The sequence below is a fragment of the Phaenicophaeus curvirostris genome, unplaced genomic scaffold (genome assembly GCF_032191515.1).
Source record: "Phaenicophaeus curvirostris isolate KB17595 unplaced genomic scaffold, BPBGC_Pcur_1.0 scaffold_277, whole genome shotgun sequence".
NCBI lineage: Eukaryota > Metazoa > Chordata > Aves > Cuculiformes > Cuculidae > Phaenicophaeus > Phaenicophaeus curvirostris.
In genome coordinates, this window is record NW_027206891.1 from 73,976 (window position 1) to 99,850 (window position 25,875).

The 25,875-nt window shown below is 62.3% G+C and overlaps 2 protein-coding genes across 2 annotated transcripts; both read right to left on the reverse strand.

Moving 5' to 3' along the window:
- Positions 1–1,248: 1,248 nt before the first annotated feature.
- On the reverse strand, positions 1,249–4,929 carry FBXO46 (F-box protein 46). The gene is made up of 2 exons (XM_069882671.1): positions 4,888–4,929; positions 1,249–3,128 (listed from the first exon to the last, which is right to left on the reverse strand). The coding sequence occupies exon 2, from the start codon at positions 3,077–3,079 to the stop codon at positions 1,370–1,372; it is 1,710 nt and encodes a 569-aa protein (XP_069738772.1). The 5' UTR covers positions 3,080–3,128; positions 4,888–4,929; the 3' UTR covers positions 1,249–1,369.
- A 1,184-nt stretch (positions 4,930–6,113) lies between these two features.
- Positions 6,114–22,272, reverse strand: GIPR (gastric inhibitory polypeptide receptor). Its single transcript, XM_069882683.1, has 14 exons — positions 22,223–22,272; positions 21,846–21,954; positions 20,112–20,202; positions 19,914–20,021; positions 17,454–17,575; positions 12,690–12,793; positions 11,699–11,846; positions 9,529–9,688; positions 9,393–9,453; positions 9,207–9,276; positions 9,027–9,115; positions 8,112–8,250; positions 7,112–7,153; positions 6,114–6,251 (listed from the first exon to the last, which is right to left on the reverse strand). Exons 1-14 carry the CDS (start codon positions 22,270–22,272, stop codon positions 6,114–6,116), a joined length of 1,431 nt encoding a protein of 476 aa, XP_069738784.1.
- Positions 22,273–25,875: the final 3,603 nt, after the last annotated feature.

Here is a 25,875-nt window from a genome sequence, read left to right on the forward strand (position 1 = left end):
CGAAGAGGCGTGGCCTATGGGAACGGCGGGCACCATGTAAGGGGCGTGGCCTATACAGGGGGCGGGGCCTGAGGGGACGGGGCCTATGGGAACGATGGGCTACATCTAAGGGGCGTGGCTGGATTGAGGGGGCGTGGCCTATAGGAACGACGAGCTATATAAGGGGCGTGGCCTGATGGAGGGGGCGTGGCCTCACGGGAAATGAGAGCCTATACGGGGGCGTGGCCTCGCGAGAAGAGCCGTGTGCGCCTAGGGGGCGTGGCCTGAGCTGGGGGCGTGGCCTGGGGAAGGACAAGAGATCCCTGAGGGGGCGTGGCCTCTGGGAAAGGACGCGTGGCGCTTAAGGGGCGTGGCCTGTGAAGGGGGCGTGGCCTGAGGAGGGAGTGCGCCCTCGGGAACGGATGGAGGTGTAAAGGGGGGCGTGGCCTGAAGGGGGCGTGGCCTACGGGAGGGGGCGTGGCCCCAGGAAAAGGTGGACCCGAGGGGGCGGGAGGGTGCTGCCTGGGGGCACCCTCCATGGGGCCACCAATACCCTCCACGGGGCCACCATCCCCTCCATGGGGCCACCACCACCCTCCACGGGGCCACCACCCCCCTCCATGGAGCCACCAACACCTTCCATGGGGCCACCAACACCCTCCATGCAGCCACCAACACCCTCCATGGGGCCACCAACCCCTCCATGAAGCCACCAACACCCTCCATGGAGCCACCACCCCCCTCCACATGGCCACCACCCCCCTCCACGGAGCCACCAACACCCTCCATGGGGCCACCACCCCCCTCCATGGAGCCACCAACACCTTCCATGGGGCCACCACCCCCCTCCATGGAGCCACCAACACCTTCCATGGGGCCACCAACACCCTCCATGCAGCCACCAACACCCTCCATGGAGCCACCAACACCCTCCATGCAGCCACCAACACCCTCCATGGGGCCACCAACCCCTCCACGGGGCCACCAACCCCTCCACGGGGCCACCAACACCCTCCATGGGGCCACCAACCCCTCCATGAAGCCACCAACACCCTCCACGGGGCCACCAAACCCTCCACGCAGCCACCATCCCCTCCACGCAGCCACCACCCCCCTCCATGGAGCCACCAACACCTTCCATGGGGCCACCACCCCATGTCTCCATCCCCCCTAGATGTTTCCATCCACCCCACGTGTCTCCATCCTCCGTAGATGTTTCCACCACCCCCTTCCCTTTCCCCCTTTTCCCTTCAAACTTCGCACCTCCACCACGTTTTTCTCTTCTTCTCCACCATCTCCTCCAGCCTTTCTCCATCCAAACCCCCCTCCCTTGCCCTCCCCACGGAGTCTTGGTCGTCTTGGTCCTCGAGAGCCACCGCGGGCCCTTCCTTCACCTCCCCTCGTCGCGCCGGCCGGCCGGATGGACCCAATTATTATCATGGAGGCCGACGCGGCAGCCGGGCGCCTCCTTCTCGGGGCGCCGGCAGCACATCCAGTAGGATCGGCCGTAAGGCAGGTCGTGGTGATAGGGTTTGGGGTGCCAGCGGCACAGGGACACGTCCCCCTTCTCGTAGCGCTTCTTGCACTGCTTGCAGGGGTCGTCGCGGTACAGGGGGTCGCGGTTCCACCGCGAGTCGGTGGCCTGGACGCCGAAGGTCTCGATGATGGATTTGAAGTAGTGGCACGAGCACTTGAGGGCGGCCAACGCCTGCGTGGGCAGGTAGCTGAAGATCTTCACCATCACGTGCTCCGGCAAGAGGAGCATGTACTGCCGCGGCTCCAGCAGCCGCTGGATCTTGAAGCGGATCTCCAAGAAATCGTGCGACACGTGCCGGTACAACCGGCACAGCGATGAGTCGGCCCCGCTCGCCGCCGCCGCCGCCTCCTCCCCGGTGTCGGCGTCTTCCACCGTCGCCGGCTCCTCGGCGACGGGCAGGAGGAAGAGCTGCCCCGGCGGTGGCGGCGGCGGCGGTGGCTCCTCCGGCGGCGCCGGCAGCCGGAAAGTCTCCTCCTTCATCTTCTTGGCGCTGTCTTTGCCGAAGAAGACGCATTGATCCACCACGCCCGTCACCACCACGTCCACGTGGAAGCCGGCGCCGCAATCCTTCCCCTCGGCGCTTCCGTTGCCGGCTTCGCCGTTCCCCGCGGCCTCGGCGGCCCCGTCGGCGTCGCCTTTGGCGCCGGCCAAGAGGAACTCGACGTTGGTGGGGAGGGCGTCGCGCGAGGGGCTGATCAGCTGGTAGAGGTCGCAGGTGATTTTATCTTTGGCGCGGTTGCCGGCGCCGTTGGCAAAGACGCAATTGGGACGCTCGGCGGTGCCGGCGCCCGCTCCGGAGATGCGGAAGGCGATTCGCACCTCGCCGGGACCCGGTGCTGAGGATTCTGGTGCCACCACGCCGGCTCCTTCACCACCGGGACGCCCCACGCCGGCGCCTTCCCGCTGCCGCGACTCGAAGTGGGCGACGGCTTCGGCCACGCGGCTGCAATCGGCGCCGCTCGGCACCACCACGCCGCCGCCGCCGCCACCACCGCGGGGGAAGCTCTGCAGGGCCAGCGCCGCCCTCCGCTCCACCAGCGCCACCATCTCCGCCACCGACACCAAGTCGGCGGCGTCGCCGATAGGCAGAGCGGCCGCCTCGGGGCTCCCGGTAGCCCGTGCCGGCGCCGCTTTGGTCTTCGCGGGGTCGCGGCAGCGCCGGCGCCGCTTGGCTTTGGAGCTGTCGCTGCCCCAGTGGCCCTTGACCTTCATGGTGCCGGCGCGGGCGGTGGCGCCGCCGGTGATGCCGCCGCCGCACTGGTGAGCCACGAAAAAAGCCACTTTCTCCTTGGTGTTGCCGGGTTTGATGACGTACCAGGTGTCGAGCAGCACGCGGCCTTCGTCCGGAGGTGCCGGGGCGGCGGCGGCGGCGATGGCGGCATCGGGAGGCGCCGGGGGTGCCGGGGATGGGGTGGAGGGGGGGGTGTTCTCGGAGGAGGGGGTGGCGCCGGGGAGGCAGGCGAAGGGTTTTTTGGGGGGCGCGGCGCAGGGTTTGTTCTGGGAGTAGGTGCCGAAGGGGCGCGGGCACCACAGCTGCAGCTGGGGGAAGGCGCCGGGCTCCATCAGCGCCGCATGGCAGCCGCGCCGGCAACGCCGACCGCGCCGCAGCCTGCTGGGGGGCGAAGAAAAGAGGGTTTTACGCACGTCCGGTGCCTCCCGGTGCCACCCAGGGGCCTCCCAGTGCCACCCAGGGTCTCCCAGAGCCCTCCCAGTGCCACCCAGTGTGCCCCAGTGTCACCCAGTGTCCACCTAGTGTCACCCAGTGCCACCCAGGGTCCTCCTAGTGTCTCCCAGTGCCCTCCTGATGCCACCTAGTGTCACCCAGTGCCACCCAGTGCCCTCCCAGTGTCACCCAGTTCCCACCTAGTGTCACCCAGTGCCCTCCCAGTGTCACCCAGTGCCCTCCCAGTGTGCCCCAGTGGCCTCCCAGTGCCACCCAGGGTCCTCCTAGTGTCACCCAGTGCCCACCTAGTGCCCTCCCAGTGTCACCCAGTGCCTCCCAGTGCCACACAGTGCCCTCCCAGTGTCACCCAGTGCCCACCTAGTGCCACCCAGTGCCACCCAGTGTGCCCCAGTGTCCTCCCAGTGCCACCCAGGGTCTCCCAGTGTCCGCCAGTGCCACCCAGTGTCCTCCTAGTTTCACCAAGTGTCACCCAGTGTCCTCCCAGCGTCACCCAGTGCCTCCCAGTGTCACCCAGTGCCCACCTAGTGTCAGCCAGTGTCCTCCCAGCGCCACCCAGGGTCTACCAGTGCCACCCAGTGTCCTCCCAGTGCCACCCAGTGCCACCCAGTGTCCCCCCAGTGTGCCCCAGTGTCCTCCCAGTGCCACCCAGTGTCCCCCCAGTTTCACCAAGTGTCACCCAGTGCCCTCCCAGTTTCACCCAGTGTCACCCAGTGCCCTCCTGATGCCACCCAGTGCACCCGGTGCCACCTGGTTTCCCCCAGTGCCCACCAGTGCATTCCCAGTGCCATCCAGTGCAACCACAGTGTCTCCCAGAGCCCTCCCAGTGTCACTCAGTGCCACCCAGGGCCACTCAGTGCCCTCCCAGTGCCACCCAGTGTGCCCCAGTGCCCTCCCAGTGCTACCCAGTGTCCCCCAGTGCCGTCCCAGTGCCACCCAGTGCTCCCCAGTGCCCTCCCAGTGTCCCCCAGTGCTCCCCAGTGCCCTCCCAGTGTCCCCCAGTGCCCTCCCAGTGTCACCCAGTGCTCCCCAGTGCCCTCCCAGTGTCTCCCTGCCCCTTCCCAGTCCCGTTACAGGCAGCGCGGGGCGGGCACTAGGACCGCACCGCCCCCTTCAAAGCCACGCCCCCTCCCTCCACCGAGACCACGCCCCTCCCTTAGCCCCGCCCCCTCCGAGGGCGGGAGGCCAATCAGCGCGCGGCGCTCGGGCCGTGCCCATATATGGAAGGCGGCGGGGCGCGCGGGGGGCGGGGCCACAGGGGAAGGCGAAGGGGGAGGGGGCGTGGCCTGGAGGATAGGGGGCGTGGCCTAGAGAGGAGGGGGCGTGGCCAAGCGCCGCGGGGCGGCTGAAGCTACAGATTGGGGGGGGGGGAGGGGGCTTAAGCGAGGCCCCCCGGGCAAACGGGGGCGGGGGAGGGAGGGGGGGATCCCTTAACGGGATGGCGGAGGGGGGGTGGGTGTCCGGTAACGGAATGGGGGAGGGGAACGGGGAGGGGGAAGACCCTGAAGCCCCCGCGTGGGAGCATCACGAAGCCCCTCCGCTCCCCCACCCCCCCCCCCGTTATTAACCGGGGTTCCCAGCATGCCCTGCGCCGCCCCCCTCTAACCGCACCCCCACCACCACCTCCTCACCCCGTTTACCCCCCCCCTCCTCCTCCTCCTCACGGGGCCCCGGCCCCTCCCCCGCTCACCGGGCAGGTGCCGGGCGACGCCGCGACGCCTTTTCCCGCCCCCCCGGCCCTCCCCGAGCCGCTTCCGGGAGGCGCCGCGCATGCGCAGCGCGCGCGTAAAAGCCGCGCGCGGGGCGGCGCGAGCGGCATGACGGGAGCTGTAGTCCCTGCGGGAATAAAAGGACTCTGCGCATGCGCATAAAGAGGGAAGGGCTAGTGGAGTTTGGCGCATGCGCGCGACGCGGGGAATGATGGGAGTTGTAGTTTTGTGGCTGCCCAGTGGAGCTTGCCCTCCCAGTGCCACCCAGTGCCCACCAGTGCCCTCCCAGTGCCACCTAGTGTCCGTCAGTGCCTCCCAGTGCCACTCAGTGTCCCTCAGTGCCTCCCAGTGCCCACCAGTGCCCACATAGTGCCCTCCCAGTGCCCTCCCAGTGCCACCCGGTGCCCACATAGTGCCCTCCCAGTGCCACCCAGTGTCTCCTAGTTCCCTCCCAGTGCCACCTAGTGTCCGTCAGTGCCACCCAGTGCCCACCAGTGCCCACATAGTGCCCTCCCAGTGCCCTCCCAGTGCCACCCAGTGCTCTTCGGTGCCCTCCCAGTGCCCTACCAGTGTCTCCCAGTGCTCTCCCAGTGCCACCCAGTGCTCCCCGGTGCCCTCCCAGTGTCCTCCCAGTGTCCCCCAGTGCCCTCCCAGTGCCCCCAAGTATCCTCCCAGTGCCCCCCGCTGTCTCCCAGTGCTCTCCCAGTGCCCCCTGACGCTCCCCAGTGCCCTCCCAGTGCCACCCAGTGTCCCTCACTGCCCTCCCAGTTCCACCCAGTGCCCCCAGTTGATTTCTCAGCAGCCATTCATGGGTATCGTGTTTTTTTTAGGGTACAAAGCTGGGGACAACCCCCCCAGAACCCCAAGTCTTTAGGAACCCCCCCAAGTCCCTCCACTCCCCAAATCCTCCAAGATATTGGGGACCCCCCAGCACCCCAAGGCTTTAGGGACCCCCTCAAGCCCCCCCCCCCCCCCAAATCCTCCAAGATATCGGGGACCCCCCAGCACCCAAAGGCTTTAGGGACTCCCCAACCCCCCCACCCCTCAAATCCTCCAAGATATTGGGGACCCCCCAGCACCCCAAGACTTTAGGGACCCCCCCAACCCCCCCAAATCCTCCAATATATTGGGGACCCCCCAGCACCCCAAGGCTTCAGGGACCCCCCCCAAACCCCCCAACATCCCATCATCCCCCCTTTGCCCCCCCTCAGCAGCAGCTCTCGGCGATGGGGGGGTCGGGGCCGGGCTGGTTTCGGGGGGCCCGGGGGGGGCGGGGGGGGCAGAGCCGGGGGGGAGGGGCAGCCAGGCGGCTGCGCTGCCAGCACCGACGCAGCTCGGCCTGGACCTGGGGGGGGGACAGGGGTCACGAGAGGTCACGAGAGGTCACGAGAGGTCATGATAGGTCACGATAGGTCACGATAGGTCACATGGGGTCACAATAGGTCATGCTGGATCACGATAGGTCACGATAGGTCATGAAAGGTCACTGGGGTCATGATAGGTCATGATAGGTCACAAGGGGTCATGATAGGGCATGATGGTCATAATGGGTCACGATAGGTCACAAGAGGTCACAAGAGGTCATAAAAGGTCATGATAGGGCATGAAAGGTCACAAGGGATCATGACAGGTCACAAGGGGTCGTGATAGGTCACGAGAGGTCACAAGGAGTCATGATAGGGCATGATTGGTCGCCATGGGTCACAATAGGTCATGAGAGGTCATGATGGGTCACGATAGGTCACTAGGGGTCATGATAGGTCATGGTGGGTCATGGTGGGTCGCGGTAGGGCACAAGGGGTCACGATAGGGAACGATAGGTCACAAGGGGTCATGATAGGTCATGAGGGGTCATGATGGGTCATAACAGGGTGCCATGGGTCACAGTGGGTCATAATAGGTCACGAGGGGTCACGATAGGTCACGAGAGGTCATGATGGGTCATGGCTAGGTCACAGGAGGTCATCATAGGTCATGATGGGTCACGGTTGGTCACTAGGGGTCATGATAAGTCACGATAGGTCACCATGGATCCAACACTGAGCAATGGGTCACAGTGGGTCATGAAAGGCCATAATGGGTCACAATAGGGCGTGATAGGTCATCACGGGTCACCAAAGGTCACGATGGGTCACGATAGGTCATGCTGGGTCACGATAGGTCCTGCCACGTCACGCAATAGGCCCCCCCCATGCCCTGGCTCACCTCCTTGTTAACGAAGCAGTAGAGGATGCTGACAACGAGGCCCTGGGGGAGGGCGGGAGGGGCCCCCCAGAATGAGGGGGGGCAGATATGGGGGCTACCCCCCGCAACATCCAGTCACCTCCCCCCAGCCCCCCAGCGACCCCCATTGATCCCCACTGATCCCCACACTGATCCCAATGTCCCCCCCAACTGATCCCATCGACCCCTATTGACCCTATTGCCCCCATTGATCCCCATTGATCCCCATTGCCCCCCATTGACCCCCACACTGATCCCAATGTCCCCCCCACTGATCCCATTGACCCCTATTGCCCCCATTGATCCCCATTGCCCCCATTAATCCCCATTGACCCCCATTGATCCCCATTGTCCCCCATTGCCCCTCATTAATCCCCATTGATCCCCACTGACCCCATTGCCCCCATTGATCCCCTTTGATCCCCATTGACCCCCTTTAATCCCCATTGATCCCCATTGACCCCCATTGACCCCCACACTGATCTCAATGTCCCCCCCACTGATCCCATTGACCCCTATTGCCCCCATTGATCCCCATTGATCCCCATTGATCCTCATTGCCCCCATTGCCCCTCATTGACCCCCATTGACCTCCATTGACCCCATTGCCCTCCATTAATCCCCATTGATCCCCATTGCCCCCATTAATACCCATTGATCCCCATTGACCCTCATTGATCCCCATTGCCCCCACTGATCCCCATTGTTCCCCATTGCCCCCCATTGATCCCCATTGATCCCCATTGCCCCCCATTGCCCCCCATTGATCCCCATTGATCCCCATTGCCCCCCTTTGATACCCATTGTCCCCCATTGCCCCCATTGATCCCCATTGCCCCCATTGATCCCCATTGACCCCGTTTAATCCCCATTGATCCCCATTGATCCCCATTGATCCCCAATGATTCCCATTGACCCCCACTGACCCCCATTGACCCCCACTGACCCCCACTGACCCCCCAGCCCCCTCTTTCCCCCCCACCTGGCAGGAGGAGAGCAGGAGCTGCAGGCAGAGCCGGGCAAGCCTCAGGCCGCCCCCCCCGTGCCCCTCGCCCAGCACCGCGAAGGCCACTTCGTGCACCCCCAGCAGCGGGATCAGCGTCAGCGTCGACCTGGCCAGCCTGGGGGGGGGGACACACACCCCAACAGGGACCCCCTTAGGGATGGGGACACAGGGGACCCCCCCCCAAGGACAAGGACCTCCTTGGGGACACCCCCTAAGGGATGGGGACACCCTCAGAGAGACACCAACAGGGACCCCCTTAGGGATGGGGGCACTGGGGACCCTCAGGGATCCCCTTGGGGACACCCCTTAAGAGGTGGGGACACCCCCATAGGGACACCAACAGGGACCCCCCCAAGGACAGGGACCCCCCTTGGGGACACCCCCACTTGGAGATGGGGACCACCAACAGGGACCCCCTTAGGGGTGGGGACACTGGGGTCCCTCAGGGATCCCCTTGGGGACAACCCCTAAGGGATGGGGACACCTCCACATGGCGATGGGGACCCCAACAGGGACCCCCTTAGGGATGGGGACACAGGGGACCCCCCCCCCCAAGACAAGGACCCCCTTGGGGACACCCTCTAAGGGTCCCCACCTGACCCTGGTGTCCCCATGTCCCCACCTGACCCTGATGTCCCCTGATGTCCCCGTGTCCCTGTCTGACCCTGGTGTCCCCACGTCTCCACCTGACCTTGGTGTCCCCACCTGTCCTTGGTGTCCCCTGATATCCCCACCTGACCCTGGTGTCCCCTGATGTCCCCATGTCCCCCCCTGACCCTGATGTCCCCACGTCCCCACCTGACCTTGGTGTCCCCTGATATCCCCACCTCACTCTGGTGTCCCCATGTCCCCACCTGACCCTGGTGTCCCCTGATGTCCCCATGTCCCCACCTGACCCTGGTGTCCCCTTGGGCCACCTGATGCGCTCGGACTTTGGCCACCAAGATGTGGATGATCCTCACAAACACCACAAAGTTGACCTGGAGGGGACGGGGACAATCTTGGTGTCACCTCCTGCTGTGGGGACACCGGTGGTGCCACCGCCACCCCCCTTGTCACCGTGTCACCCACCCCCACGGCCACCAGGATGGGACAGCGGATGATCCACCACACGGCCGCCTTCTCGTTCCTCTCCCAGCACCTGCAGGAGGGAGGGGACATCGCTGGGTCCTTGGGGACATCGCCGGGGTCACCTCTTGGGGACATCGGTGTCCCCTGAGCGTGACAACACGGGGAGGGAACGTCCTCCAGCCTCACCCCTCGTTCTCGTAGAGGATCCTGGCCACCACCCATGGTCCCACGAAGAGCACGGGGGCTCCTGGAGGGACGGGGAGAAGGTTGGGGACAGGGAGGGGACACCAAGGGACAGGTGGGGACACGGGAAGGACCTCACCCCAGCCGAGGAGGAGGAAGGCGGGGAGGCAGCGCTCTCCGGAGAAGGTCACCAGCACCAGGAGCTTGTGGAGGAAGAGGCCCTCGGCCAGGAGCCACCCGTAGTTGGCCCCCACGCAGTATTGGGTGAGAACCTGGGCCAGGCGGCACCCGGCCACCGCCTGGGGACACCGGGACATGTTAGAGGGGTGGCACGAAGCCACCAGGGTTGTGGTGACACCACCGTGGTCTCACCAGCATCATGGTCTCACCAGCAACGTGGTGCCACCAGCACCATGATCTCACCAGCATCAAGGTGGCACCAGCATCATGATGGGACCAGCATGAAGGTGCCACCAGCACCAGGGTCTCACTAGCACCATGATGGGACCAACATCAAGGTTAAGACCAGAGTCATGGTCTCACCAGCACCATGGTGGGACCAGCATCGAAGTGTCCCCAGGATCCTGGTGCCACCCGCATCATCTTTGAGCAGGATCATGGTGCCGCCAGCGTCATGGTCTCACCAGCAACGTGGTGGCACCAGCACCATGATGAGACCAGAATCCTGGTGTCACCAGCATCATCTTTGAGCAGGATCATGGTGCCACCAGCACCATGGTCTCACCAGCATCAAGGTGGCACCAGCACCATGATGGGACCAGCATGAAGGTGCCACCGGCACCACGGTCTCACTAGCATCATGATGGGACCAACATCAAGGTTAAGACCAGTGTCATGGTCTCACCAGCATCAAAGTGGCATCAGTGTCATGGTGGGACCAGCCTTGAAGTGTCCCCAGGATCCTGGTGCCACCAGCATCATCTTTGACCACTATCACGGTGCCACCAGCATCTTGGTCTCACCAGCAACGTGGTGGCACCAGCACCATGGTCTCACCAGCATCGTGGTGGCATCAGTGTCATGGTGGGACCAACATTGAAGTGTCCCCAGAATCCTGGTGTTACCAGCATCATCTTTGAGCAGGATCATGGTGTCACCAGCATCATGGTGACAGCAGCCTGGTGGTGGCACCAGCACCATGATGGGACCAGCATTGAAATGTCCCCAGGATCCTGGTGCCACCAGCATCATCTTTGAGCAGGATCATGGTGCCACCAGCATCATGATGAGACCAGCATCAAGGTGGCACCAGCACCATGATGGGACCAGCATCAAGGTGCCACCAGCATCATGGTCTCACCAGCATCATGGTGGGACCAGCACTGAAGTGTCCCCAGGATCCTGGTGTCACCAGCATCATCTTTGACCAGGATCGTGGTGCCACCAGCATCATGATCTCACCAGCACCAAGGTGGCACCAGCACCATGATGGGACCAGCATGAAGGTGGAACCAGCATCATGGTCTCACCAGCACCATGGTGGCACCAGCATCATGGTGGGACCAGCCTTGATGTGTCCCCAGAATCCTGGTGCCACCAGCATCATCTTTGACCACAATCGTGGTGCCACCAGCACCATGGTGACAGCAATTTGATGGTGGCACCAGCTTCGTGATGAGACCAGCACCGTGGTGGCACCAGCACCATTATGGGACCAGAATAAATGTTAGGACCAGTGTCTTGGTGGCAACCAACATCGTGGTGGGACCAGCACTGAAGTGTCCCCAAGATCCTGGCGTTACCAGCATCATCTTTGACCAGGATCGTGGTGGCACCAGCATCATGATGGTACCAGCATGAAGGTGGAGCCAGCATCATGGTCTCACGAGCACCGTGGTGGCACCAGCACCATGATGGGACCAGCACTGAAGTGTCCCCAGGATCCTGGTGTCACCAGCATCATCTTTGACCACGATCGTGGTGCCACCAGCATCATGATTGGGACCAGAATCAACGTTAGAAGCAGTGTCTTGGTGGCAACCAACATCATGGTGGCAACCAACATCGTGGTGGCAGCAGCATTGTGGTGGCACCAGCATCGTGGTGAGACCAGTACTGAAGTGTCCCCAGGATCCTGGTGGCATCAGCATCATCTTTGACCAGGATCGTGGTGTCACCAGCATCATAGTGGCACCAGCATCAACGTTAGGACCGGAGTCATGGTGGCGACCAACATCACGATGGCTCCAAATCATGTTGGGGCCAGAATCCTGGTGCCACCTGCATCGAGATGGACCTTTGGGTTCTCCACCCCTGCCCATGGTGTCCCCGTCGTGCTGTGTCCCCACCTGGTGTCCCAGGAGCTGCAGGGGGTGGCCGGGGCCGGGGCGCAGGCGTCGCTGCAGCAGCGCGTCCCGCGTCAGGATGGCTCCTGCCCGCAGCACGAACGAGAAGAAGAGGTTGGCGTGGATGAAGTTGCGGGTGCAGCGAAGGCGCCTGGAGGGACCAAAGTGTCACCTATGGGTTCTCCGATGTCACCTATGGGTGCTCTAGTGTCACACACAGGTTCTCCAGTGTCACACCAAGGTGTCCAGTGTCACACATGGCTCCTCCGGTATCACCCATGGGCTCTCCAGTGTCACCTATGGGTGCTCTGGTGTCACCCACGGGTTCTCCAGTGTCACACCGAGGTGTCCAGTGTCACCCATGGCTCCTCTGGTGTCACCCACGGGTTCTCCAGTGTGACCCATGTGTTCTCCAGTGTCACCTATGGGTGCTCTGGTGTCACCCACGGGTTCTCTGGTGTCACCCACGGGTTCTCCGTTGTCACCCATGGGTTCTCCAGTGTCACCTATGGGTGTTCTGGTGTCACCTATGGTTTCTCCAGTGCCACCCGCGGGTTCTCCAGTGTCACCCATGGGTTCTCCAGTGTCACTCTGAGGTGTCCGGTGTCACCCACAGGTTATCTGGTGTCACCTATGGTTGCTCTGGTGTCACCCACGGGTTCTCCAGCGTCACCTATGGGTGCTCTGGTGTCACCTATGGGTTCTCCAGTGTCACCTACAGGTTCTCCAATGTTACCCGTGGGTTCTCCAGTGTCACCTGTGGGTTCTCCAGTGTCATCTATGGGTTCTCCAGTGTCACCCACAAGTTCTCCAGCGTCACCCAAGGGACCCCAACGTCACCCATGACATCCCAACATCATCCAGAAGGGTCTCCAGTGTCATCCATGGGAGATCAACGTCACCTGGTGGCTTCCAGTGTCACCCAGAGGTGTCCCAGTGTCACCCACTGATGTCCCAGTGTCCCCCTCACGTCCCAGTGTCCCCATGGTGTCACCTGAAGCGCAGAATCACCACCAGGGCCAGGACGAGGGCGGCCAGTGACACCGAGTAGCCCACAGTGTAGAGGAGCCGGAACTGCTCCAGGAGCCACGCGTGACGCTGGGGGGACACGGGACATCGTGGGGACGCCGGGGTTGGGGGGCACCCGGCACGGAGCAAGCCGGACACGGCACAACATGGGGTGAGATGGCGTGGGATGAAGCCACACGGTGAGACATGGTGTCACCTGGCCTGGCCGGGAGAACCATCTCCTGCATGGAAACCTGGTTGGGTGGCCAAGGCCAAAGAGGGGTGGGAAATGGAGTCAACTCCAGCTGGAGGTTGGTCACCAAGGGTGTCCCCAGGGCTCGGTGGTGGCTCCAGCCCTGCTCAATGTCTTTATCAATGACCTGGATGAAGGCATCAAGTGCGCCCTGAGTGAGTTTGGAGATGACACTGAGCTGGGTGGAAGCGTGGAGGTGCTGAGGTTCTCCAAAGGGATCTGAACAGCTTGGATCCATGGGTTGAGACCAACGGGATGGGGTTCATCAAACAACAGGTCCTGCTCTTGGGGCACAACAGCCCCGGGCAGCTCCAGCTGAGGAGAAGAGCGGCTGGAAAGGGCCCTGGAGGAGAAGGACCTGGGGGGGTCGGTGGGACACGAGCCAGCAGGGGCCCAGGGGGCCAAGAAGGCCAAGGGCATCTTGGCTTGGAGCAGCCCCCAGGGAGGTTCTTCTCCCTCGGCCTCTGGGGAGACCCGACCTCGAATCCTGGGGGCAGCTCTGGGCCCCGAGGAGAACCTGGAGGGCCTGGAGCCTCCGGAGAAGAGCCCGGAGCTGGGGAAGGGGCTGGAGAAGAAGAGGAGCGGCTGAGGGAGCTGGAGAAGAGGAGGCCGAGGGGAGAGCTCGTTGCTCTCTCCAACTCCCTGAGAGGAGGTTGTGGAGAGAGGTTGTGGAGAGAAGAGCCCAGCTCTTCTCCCAAGGGCCAGGGGACAGGACGAGGGGGAACGGCCTCCAGCTCCACCAGGGGAGCCTCAGGATGGACATTATGGAAAATTCTTCATGGAAAAGGTCACTGGGCCCTGGAACAGGGAGGGGGTTGAGTCCCCAACCCTGGAGGGTTTAAGGGACGGGTGGACGAGGTGCTGAGGGACACGGGTCAGTGGCTGATGGGGACGGTTGGACTCGATGATCCGGTGGGTCTCTTCCAACCTGGTGATTCTATGATTTTGTGAATCTATGACTCTGTAATTCCATGATCCTACACTTCCATGATTCTCTGATTCCATGATGCAATGGTTCTATGACTCTATGATGCGGTGACTCTACGAGGCGACGCGGCACAGACGCAGCACGACACAGCAGAGCTCGACGGCGCGTGGCACGGCACGATGAGGGGTACCGCACGTGGCAGCCCCCCCAGCACGGCACGGGGCACGGCACGGGGCACGGCACAGCACGAGGCAGCCCCGCGCGGCAGCTCCCAGCACGGTGCCCCACGGCGCCCCACGGTGCCACCACCCCATGGCCCGGCAAGCTAGGGCACAGAACCCCATGGCACCTCACGGTAACCATGGCAACCCATGGCACCCCATAGTAGCCCATAGCAACCCATAGCAACCCATAACACCCCATAGCACCCCATAGCACCCTATGGTGCCCATAGCACCCCATAGCACCTTATGGTACCCCATAGCACCTCATAGCACCCCAAATCATCCCATAGCAACCCATAGCACCCCATAACACCCCATAGCACCCCACAGCACCCCACAGCACCCCATGGCACCCCATAGCACTCTATAGCACCCCATAGCACCTCAAAGCACCCCATAGCACCCCACCCCATAGAAACCCATAGCACCTCATAGCACCCCATGGCATCCATAGCACCCCATAGCACCTCATAGCACCCCAAATCATCCCATAGCAACCCACAGCACCCCATAACACCCCATAGCACCCCACAGCACCCCATGGCACCCCATAGCACTGTGTAGCAGCCCCTAGCACCCCATAGCACCTCAAAGCACCCTATAGCACCCCACCCCATAGAACCCCATAGAAATCCGTAGCACCCCAAAGAACCTCATAGCACCCCATGGCATCCATAGCACCCCATAGCACATCATGGTAACCATGGCAACCCATAGCACCCCATAGCACCTCATGGCACCCCATAGCATCTCATGGCACCCCATAGTAACCCATGCCAACCCATGGCACCCCATAGCACCCCATAGTACCCCATAGTACCCCATAGCACCCCATAACACCCCACAGCACCCCATAACACCCCACAGAACCCCATAGCATCTCATGGCACCCCATAGTAACCCATGCCAACCCATGGCACCCCATAGCACCTCATGGTAACCATGGCAACCAATGGAAGCCCATAGCACCCCATAGCACCTCATAGCACATCATAGCACCCCATATCACCCCATAGCACCCCATGGCACCCCATAATACCCCACGCCAACCCATAGGACCTCATGATAACCATGGCAACCAATGGAAACCCATGGCACCCCATAGTACCTCATGGTGACCATGGCAACCCATGGCACCCCATATCATCCCATAGTAACCCATAGCACCCCATAGCACCCTAGGGTACCCCATATCATCCCATGGCACCCCATGGCACCCCAAGGCATCCCATAGCACCCCATAACACTCTATAGCAGCCCATAGCACCCCATAGCACCCCACCACATAGCACCACATAGCACCCCATAGAACCCCATAGCACCCCAAAGCACCTCATAGCACCTCATAGCACCCCATGGCACCCCATGGCACCCCAAAGCACCTCATAGCACCTCATAGCACCCCATGGCACCCCACAGCACTCCATAGCACTCCATAGCACCTCACAGCACCCCATATCATCCCATAGATCCCCATAGCACCCAATAGCACCTCATGGTAACCATGGCACCCCATGGCACCCCATGGAACCCCATAGCACCCCATATCATCCTATGGAACCCCATAGCACCTCATAGTACCCCATGGCACCCCATGGCACCTCATAGTACCCTACGGCACCCATAGCACCCCATAGCACCCCAAAACACCCCATGGCACCTCATAGCATCCCACAGCACCCCATAGCACTCAATGGCACCCCATGGCACCCCATAGCACCCCGTAGCACCCCATGGCACCCCATAGCACCCCATGGCACCCATAGCACCTTATGGTACCCCATAGCACCCTATAGCACCTCATAGCAACCCATAGCACCCCAAAACACCCCATGGCACCCAATAGCACCCCATAGCACCTCATAGCACCTCATAGCAACCCATAGCTCCCCATAGCACCCCATAGCACCCCAAAACACCCCATGGCACCCAATAGCACCCCATAGCACCCTATAGCACCTCATAGCAACCCATAGCACCCCAAAACACCCCATGGCACCCAATAGCACCCCGTAGCAACCCACAGCACCCCATAGCTCCCCATAGCACCCCGAAACACCCCATGGCACCCAATAGCACCCAATAGCACCTCATAGTACCCCATAGCACCCCAAGACACCCCATGGCACCCAATAACACCCCATAGCACCCCATAGCACCTCATAGCAACCCATAGCAACCGACAGCACCCCATAGCTCCCCATAGCACCCCAAAACACCCCATGGCACCCAATAGCACCCCATAGCACCTCATAGTACCCCATAGCACCCAATAGCACCCCATGGCACCCAATAGCACCCCATGGCACCTCATAGCACCTCATAGCACCCCATAGCACCCCAAAACACCCGATGGCACCCAATAGCACCCCATAGCACCTCATAGCACCCCATAGCACCCCAAAACACTCCATAGCACCCAATAGCACCCCATAGCACCTCATAGCAACTCATAGCACCCCATACCAACCCATGGCACCTCATAGCACCCCAAAACACTCCATAGCACCCAATAGCACCCCATAGCACCTCATAGCAACCCATAGCTCCCCATAGCAACTCATAGCACCCCAAAACACCCCATGGCACCCAATAGCACCCCATAGCTCCCCATAGCACCTCATAGCACCCCATAGCTCCCCATAGCACCCCAAAACACTCCATAGCACCCAATAGCACCCCAAAGCACCCCATAGCACCTCATAGCAACCCATAGCAACCCATAGCACCCCATAGCACCCCAAAACACTCCATAGCACCCAATAGCACCCCATAGCACCTCATAGCAACTCATAGCAACCCATAGCTCCCCATAGCACTCCATAGCACCCCAAAACACCCCACGGCACCTAATAGCACCCCATAGCACCTCATAGTACCCCATAGCACCCCAAAACACCCCATGGCACTCAATAGCACCCCATAGCACCTCATAGCACCCCATAGCAACCCATAGTTCCCCATAGCAACCCATAGCACCCCATAGCACCTCATAGCAACCCATAGCACCCCAAAACACCCCATGGCACCCAATAGCACCCCATAGCACCTCATAGCAACCCATAGCACCCCAAAACACCCCATGGCACCCAATAGCACCCCATAGCACCTCATAGCACCCCATAGCAACCCACAGCACCCCAAAACACTCCATAGCACCCAATAGCACCCCATAGCACCTCATAGCAACTCATAGCAACCCATAGCACCCCAAAACACCCCATGGCACCCAATAGCACCCCATAGCACCTCATATCAACTCATAGCAACCCATAGCACCTCATAGCACCCCATAGCACCCCAAAACCCCCCTGACCCCCACCCCGCGGCGCCCCGGGGCCCCACCTGCAGCGGGGTGTCCTCGGCCAGGTCCTGGCACTGCGTGTGGTCCCTCCAGGCTCTCCCGCTCTCGTCCGTCACCCAGCGCCCGTCGGGGCCGCAGCGCCGCGTCACCACCCCCCCCTGCACTGAGACCCCACGCCCGGCACCCCCAGTGTCACCAGTGTCACCCAGGGGTGTCCCAGTGTCACCAACAGGTGGCCCGGTGTCACCCAGGGGTGTCCAGCTCCACCCACGAGGGTCCCAGTGTCACCCACGAGTGTCCCAGTGTCACCCAGGGGTGTCCCAGTGTCACCCACAGGTGTTCCAGTGTCACCAAGGGGTATCCAGCGCCACCCATGAGTGTCCCAGTGTCACCAAGGGGTGTCCCAGTGTCACCCAGGGGTGTCCAGTGCCACCCAGGAGTGTCCCAGTGGCACCCAGGTGTGTCCCAGTGGCACCCACGAGTGTCTCAGTGTCACCCAGGAGTGTCCCAGTGTCACCCAGGGGTGTCCAGGTCCTCCCACGAGTGTCCCAGTGTCACCCAAGAGTATGTCAGTGTCACCAGGGGGTGTCCACTTCCACCCATGAGTGTCTCAGTGTCACCCACGAGTGTCCCAGTGTCACCCAGTGGTGTCCAGTGCCACCCACGAGTGTCCCAGTGTCACCCACGAGTGTCTCAGTGTCACCCACGAGTGTCTCAGTGTCACCAGGGGGTGTCCACCTCCTCCCACGAGTGTCCCAGTGTCACCCAGGGGTGTCCAGCGCCACCCACGAGGGTCCCAGTGTCACCCACGAGTGTGTCAGTGTCACCAGGGGGTGTCCAGTGTCACCCATGTGTGTCCCAGTGTCACCCACTGGTTTCCCAGTGTCATCGAGGGGTGTCCAGCGCCACCTATGAGTGTCTCGGTGTCAACCACGAGTGTCCCAGTGTCACCCGTGAGTGTCCTAGTGTCACCGAGGGGTGTCTAGTGCCACCCACGAGTGTCTCAGTGTCACCCAGGGGTGTCCAGCGCCACCCACGAGTGTCTCAGTGTCAACCATGCGTGTCTCAGTGCCACCAAGGGGTGTCCAGTGTCACCCATGAGTGTCCCAGTGTCACCCAGGGGTGTCCAGTGCCACCCACGAGTGTCTCAGTGACAACCACAAGTCTCTCAGTGCCACCAAGGGGTGTCCAGTGTCACCCATGAGTGTCCCAGTGTCACCCACGAGTGTCTCAGTGTCACCCACGAGTGTCCCAGTGTCACCAAGGGGTGTCCAGTGCCACCCACGAGTGTCTCAGTGTCACCCACGAGTGTCTCAGTGCCACCCAATGGTGTCCAGTGTCACCAAGGGGTGTCCAGCGGCACCCACGAGTGTCTCAGTGTCACCCAAGAGTGTGTCAGTGTCACCAGGGGGTGTCCAGTGTCACCCATGAGTGTCCCAGTGTCACCCATGAGTGTCCCAGTGTCACCCGCTGGTTTCCCAGTGTCACCGAGGGGTGTCCAGCTCCTCCCACGAGTGTCCCAGTGTCAACCACTGGTTTCCCAGTGTCACCCAGGGGTGTCTAGTGCCACCCATGAGTGTCTCAGTGTCACCAAGGGGTGTCCAGTGTCACCCATGAGTGTCCCAGTGTCACCCATTGGTTTCCCAGTGTCACCCAGGGGTGTCCAGCGCCACCCACGAGTGTCTCAGTGTCACCCACGAGTGTCCCAGTGTCACCGAGGGGTGTCTAGTGCCACCCATGAGTGTCTCAGTGTCAACCATGCGTGTCTCAGTGCCACCAAGGGGTGTCCAGTGTCACCCATGAGTGTCCCAGTGTCACCCAGGGGTGTCCAGTGCCACCCACGAGTGTCCCAGTGTCACCCAAGAGTGTGTCAGTGTCACCAGGGGGTGTCCACTTCCACCCATGAGTGTCTCAGTGTCACCCACGAGTGTCCCAGTGTCACCGAGGGGTGTCCAGTATCACCCATGAGTGTCCCAGTGTCACCCATTGGTTTCCCAGTGTCACCGAGGGGTGTGCAGTGCCACCCACGAGTGTCCCAGTGTCACCAAGGGGTGTCCAGCGGCACTCACGAGGGTCTCAGTGTCAACCACGAGTGTGTCAGTGTCACCGAGGGGTGTCCCAGTGTCACCCAGGTGTGTTCCACTGTCACCCAGGTGTGTTCCAGTGTCACCGAGGGGTGTCCCAGTGTCACCAAGGGGTGTCCAGCGACACCCACGAGTGTCTCAGTGTCACCCAAGAGTGTCCCAGTGTCACCCACGAGTGTCTCAGTGTCACCGAGGGGTGTCCAGAGCCACCTATGAGTGTCTCGGTGTCACCCACGAGTGTCTCAGTGTCACCCACGAGTGTCCCAGTGTCACCGAGGGATGTCCAGTGTCACCCATGATTGTCCCAGTGTCACCCTCTGGTTTCCCAGTGTCACCGAGGGGTGTCCAGCATCTCCCACGAGTGTCCCAGTGTCCCCCACGAGTGTCCCAGTGTCCCCACCCCCCTGTCCCGGGTACCTCGGTGGTGCCAGGGCAGGTACCAGGGGCAGGGCACGGTGACGGTGCTGTTGGGCGCCGCGTCCCCCCAGCAGGCGTACATGTCGAAGGTTCGGTTGCAGACGGGGCCTGGGGAAGGTTGGAAGGGTCACCGGTGGCCTCGGTGGCCCCGGTGGCCCTTGTTGGCGGCCCCGGTGGCCCCGGTTGGTGGCCGCTCACCGGGGGCCGGCGGGTCGAGGCGCAGGCGAAGCTCACAGACGCGGCGATACTCGAGCCAGGCGGCCAGCGTGGCCTGGGCCGAGCGCTCCTCCTGCAGGGGGACGGAGGGGAGATGGCATCGGGGACACCAGCGTGGGGACAGCACCGTGGGGACATCCTTTTGGGGCCAACACCACAGGGCCACCACCATGGGGCCACCACCATGGGGCCACCAGGAAAGGGACACCACCATGGGGACAACACCATGGGGCCACCACCATGGGGACACCACACTAGGGACAACACCATGGGGACAACACCATAGGGCCACCACCTTGGGGACAGCACCGTGGGGACATCTTTTTGGGGCCACCACCATGGGGCCACCACGATGGGGCCAACACCATGGGGCCACCACACTAGGGACAACACCATAGGGCCACCACCTTGCGGACAGCACCATGTGGATAGCCTTTTGGGGCCACCACCATGGGGCCACCACGACGGGGCCACCACCATGGGGCCACCACGATGGGGCCACCACCATGGGGACAGAATAATGGAGCCATCACCATGGGGCCAACACCATGGGGACACCACACTAGGGCCAACACCACGGGGACACCACCATGGGGACACCATGATGGGGCTAACACCATGGGGCCATCACCATGGGGCCACCACCATGGGGACACAATAATGGGGCCATCACCATAGGGCCAACACCATGGGGACACCATGATGGGGTCAACACCATGGGGACACCACACTAGGGACAACACCATGGGGACACCACCATGGGGACACAATAACGGGGTCATCACCATGGGGCCAACACCATGGGGACACCATGATGGGGCCAACACCATGGGGACACCACCATGGGGACACAATAATGGGGCCATCACCATGGGGCCAACATCATGGGGACACCACCATGAGGCCACCACAATGGGGCCAACGCCATGGGGCCACCACCATGGGGCCACCACACTAGGGCCAACACCATGGGGCCACCATCATGGGGACAAAATAATGGGGCCATCACCATAGGGCCAACACCATGGGGCCACCATGATGGGGCCAACACCATGGGGACACCACCATGGGGACACAATAATGGGGCCATCACCATGGGGCCAACACCATGGGGTCACCCTGATGGGGCCAACACCATGGGGACACCAGCATGGGGACACAATAATGGGGCCATCACCATGGGGCCAACACCATGGGGCCAGCATTGTGGAGACAGCACCATGGGGCCACCAGGAAAGGGACACAATGATGGAGCCACCACCATGGGGCCAAGACTGTGGGGTGACAATGATGGGGCCACCCCAACTGCAGCCAGCTCCATGGGGCCACCCCCATGGGTTCACCCCTGTGGGGACACCATCATGGGCTCAACACCACGGAGCCAACAGCATGGGGACACCAGCATGGGGACACAATAATGGGGCCATCACCATGGGGCCAACACCATGGGGTCACCATGACGGGGCCAACACCATGGGGACATCACCATGGGGCCACCAGGAAAGGGAGAACACCATGGGGACACCACCGTGGGGACACCATGAAGGGGACACAACAATGGGGCCAACACCATGGGGCCACCACCATGAGGCCAGCATGGTGGGGACAGCACCATGGGGACGTCACCATGGGGACAGCACCGCGGGGACACCACCAGTGACAAGGTGGGGGGAGGTCCCAGGGTGAGGGGGTGTTGGAAGGGGGGGGGTGTCTCACCTCTGCCCCCCGTGGGACCCTCCTGAGCAGCTGGGGGGACCCTGCCTGGTGGCCCATGGTGACAACGGTGGCTCCTGGAGGGGGGGCGGGGGGGAGGTGGTGACAGTCCCTAATTTGGGGTCCCCCCACTTCACCTCCATCCCCACCCAGTGCCCCCCCATGTCCCCTGTCCCCCCTGCCTCGTGTCCCCCCCCCATACCCCCCAGTGCCCCCAGTGCCCCCCAGCTCCCCAGACCCCCCCTCCTCCATGTCCCCTTGCCCCCCCCTCGTGTCCCCCCACGCGTGTCCCCCATGTCCCCCCCCCAATTCACCCTGATCCTCCCCCCCAGTGCCCCTCGGTGCCCCCCATGTCCCCCCACGCGTGTCCACCCCCATACCCCCCAGTGCCCCCAGTGTCCCCCAGCTCCCCGGACCCCCCCTCCTCCATGTCCCCTTGCCCCCCCCTCGTGTCCCCCCACGCGTGTCCCCCATGTCCCCCCCCCAATTCACACCGATCCCCCTCTCCGGAGCCCCCCGGTGCCCCCCCATGTCCCTTGTCCCCCACCCCCATGTCCCCCGTGCCCCCCTCTTCTCACTGATTCACCCCCCACCGTGTCCCCCCACGCGTGTCGCCCATGTCCCCCCCCAATTCACCCTGATCCCCCCCCCCCCAGTGCCCCTCGGTGCCCCCTCATCCCCCCACGCGTGTCCCCCCCCTTAACCCCCACACCCCCCAGTGCCCCCCAGTACCCCCCAGCTCCCCAGACCCCCCCTCCTCCATGTCCCCCGTGCCCCCCCCTCCCCGTTCCACCCCCCCCCACCGTGTCCCCCCACGCGTGTCCCCCATGTCCCCCCCCAATTCACCCCGATCCCCCTCTCCGGAGCCCCCTGGTGCCCCCCGGTGCCCCCCCCATGTCCCTTGCCCCCCACCCCCATGTCCCCCGTGCCCCCCTCTTCTCACTGATTCACCCCCCACCGTGTCCCCCCACGCGTGTCCCCCATGTCCCCCCTCAATTCACCGTGTCCCCCCCCCCAGCCGTGTCCCCCCCCCCCCCCCGGACCCCCCGGTACCGGCTCAGCGCTGGCTCCGGTACCGGCTCGGGTGGCACCGCCCACGGGGGGGGAGGGGCACGGGGGGAGGGGGCTCAGTGACAGCCCCAGTGTCACCGAGGGGGGTCTCAGTGACACCGGGGGGTGCCCAGAGACACACACGAGTGTCTCAGTGTCACCCACAGGGGTCCCAGTGTCACCTACAGGTGTACCAGTGTCACCCACGAGTGTCCCAGTGTCACCCACGAGTGTCTCGGTGTCACCCACAGGTGTCCCGGTGTCACCTACAGGTGACCCAGTGTCACCCACAGGAGTCAAAGTGTCACCCACGAGTGTCCCATTGTTACCTACGGGTGTCCCAGTGTCACCCACGAGTGTCCCAGTGTTACCTACGGGTGTCCCAGTGTCACCCACGAGTGTCCCATTGTTACCTACGGGTGTCCCAGTGTCACCCACGAGTGTCCCATTGTTACCTAGGGGTGTCCCAGTGGCACCAACGAGTGTCTCAGTGGCACCCACGAGGGTCCCCGTGTCACCTACAGGTGTCCCAGTGTCACCCAGGGATGTCTCAGTGTCCCCAACAGGTGTCCAGCGTCACCCACGAGGGTCGCAGTGTCACCTACAGGTGTCCCAGCATCACCAAGTAGTGTCCCAGTGTCACCCACGAGTGTCCCAGTGTCACCTACAGGTGTCCCAGCATCACCAAGGAGGGTCCCAGTGTCACCTACAGGTGTCCTAGCGCCACCCACGAGGGTCCCAGTGTCACCTACAGGTGTACCAGTGTCATCCAGGGATGTCTCAGTGTCCCCAAGGGTTGTCCAGTGTCACCCACGAGTGTCCCAGTGTCACTCACGAGTGTCTCAATGTCACTCACAGGTATCCCAGTGTCACCTACTGGTGTCCCAGTGCCACCCACGAGTGTCTCAATGTCACCCACGAGTGTTTCAGTGTCACCCACGAATGTCCCAGTGTCACCTACAGGTGTCCCAGTGTCACCCACGAGTGTCCCAGTGTCACCCACAGGTGTCCCAGTGCCACCCACAGTTGTCCCAGTGTCACCTACAGGTGTCGCAGTGTCATCCACGACTGTCTCAGTGTCCCCAAGGGGTGTCCAGTGCCACCGACAAGTGTCTCAATGTTGCCTACATGTGTCCCAGTGTCACCTACAGGTGTCCCAGTGTCACCAATGAGTGTCTCAGCGTCACCCACGAGTGTCCCAGTATCACCTACAGGTGTCCCAGTGCCACCCACGAGTGTCTCAATGTCACCCACAGGTATTCCAGTGTCGCTCAGGTGTCCCAGTGTCACCCACGAATGTCTCAGTGTCATCCAGGAGGGTTCCAGTGTCACCTACAGGCGTCCCAGTGTCACCTACAGGTGTCCCAGTGTCACCCACGAGTGTCCCAGTGTCTCCCACGAGTGTCCCAGTGTCACCTACAGGTGTCCCAGTGTCACCCACGAGAGTCTCAGTGTCACCCACGAGTGTCCCAGTGTCACCTACAGGTGTCCCAGTGTCACCCACGAGTGTCCCAGTGTTACCTATGGGTGTCCCAGTGTTACCTATGGGTGTCCCAGTGGCACCAACGAGTGTCTCAGTGGCACCCACGAGGGTCCCCGTGTCACCTACAGGTGTCCCAGTGTCACCCAGGGATGTCTCAGTGTCCCCAACAGGTGTCCAGCGTCACCCACGAGGGTCGCAGTGTCACCTACAGGTGTCCCAGCATCACCAAGTAGTGTCCCAGTGTCACCCACGAGTGTCCCAGTGTCACCTACAGGTGTCCCAGCATCACCAAGGAGGGTCCCAGTGTCACCTACAGGTGTCCTAGCGCCACCCACGAGTGTCCCAGTGTCACCTACAGGTGTACCAGTGTCATCCAGGGACGTCTCAGTGTCCCCAAGGGTTGTCCAGTGTCACCCACGAGTGTCCCAGTGCCACCCACGAGTGTCTCAATGTCACCCACGAGTGTTTCAGTGTCACCCACGAATGTCCCAGTGTCACCTACAGGTGTCCCAGTGCCACCCACAGGTGTCCCAGTGTCACCTACAGGTGTCACAGTGTCACCCACGACTGTCTCAGTGTCCCCAAGGGGTGTCCAGTGCCACCGACGAGTGTCTCAATGTCGCCTACATGTGTCCCAGTGTCACCTACAGGTGTCCCAGTGTCACCCACGAGTGCCTCAGTGTCTCCCACGAGTGTTCCAGCGTCACCTACAGGTGTCCCAGTGTCACCAATGAGTGTCTCAGCGTCACCCACGAGTGTTCCAGTGTCACCTACAGGTGTCCCAGTGCCACCCACGAGTGTCTCAATGTCATCCAGGAGGGTTCCAGTGTCACCTACAGGCGTCCCAGTGTCACCTACAGGTGTCCCAGTGCCACCCACGAGTGTCTCAATGTCATCCAGGAGGGTTCCAGTGTCACCTACAGGCGTCCCAGTGTCACCTACAGGTGTCCCAGTGTCACCCACGAGTGTGCCAGTGTCTCCCACGAGTGTCCCAGTGTCACCTACAGGTGTCCCAGTGTCACACACGAGAGTCTCAGTGTCACCCACGAGTGTCCCAGTGTCACCTACAGGTGTCCCAGTGTCCCCAAGGGGTGTCCAGTGCCATCCACGAGTGCCTCAGTGTCTCCCACGAGTGTCCCAGTGTCACCTACAGGTGTCCCAGTATCACCTACAGGTGTCCCAGTGTCACCCACGAGTGCTCCAATGTCACCCACGAGTATCTCAATGTCACCCACAGGTATTCCAGTGTCGCTCAGGTGTCCCGGTGTCACCCACGAGTGTCCCAGTGTCACCCACGAGTGTCTCAATGTCACCTACATGTGTCCCAGTATCACCTACAGGTGTCCCAGTGTCACCCACGAGTGCTCCAATGTCACCCACGAGTATCTCAATGTCACCCACAGGTATTCCAGTGTCGCTCAGGTGTCCCGGTGTCACCCACGAGTGTCCCAGTGTCACCCAGGAGTGTCTCAATGTCACTCACAGGTATCCCAGTGTCAC

Coding starts and splice junctions, on each gene's coding strand:
- FBXO46 (XM_069882671.1), bottom strand. CDS start 3,079: ATGGAGCCCGGCGCCTTCCCCCAGCTGCAGCTGTGGTGCCCGCGCCCC.
- GIPR (XM_069882683.1), bottom strand. CDS start 22,272: ATGGAGGAGGGGGGGTCCGGGGAGCTGGGGGACACTGGGGGCACTGGG. Junction 17,576..19,913: donor CCTGCCCTGGCACCACCGAG/GTACCCGGGACA, acceptor GTGGGGTCTCAG/TGCAGGGGGGGGTGGTGACG. Junction 9,116..9,206: donor CCATCCTGGTGGCCGTGGGG/GTGGGTGACACG, acceptor CGTCCCCTCCAG/GTCAACTTTGTGGTGTTTGT.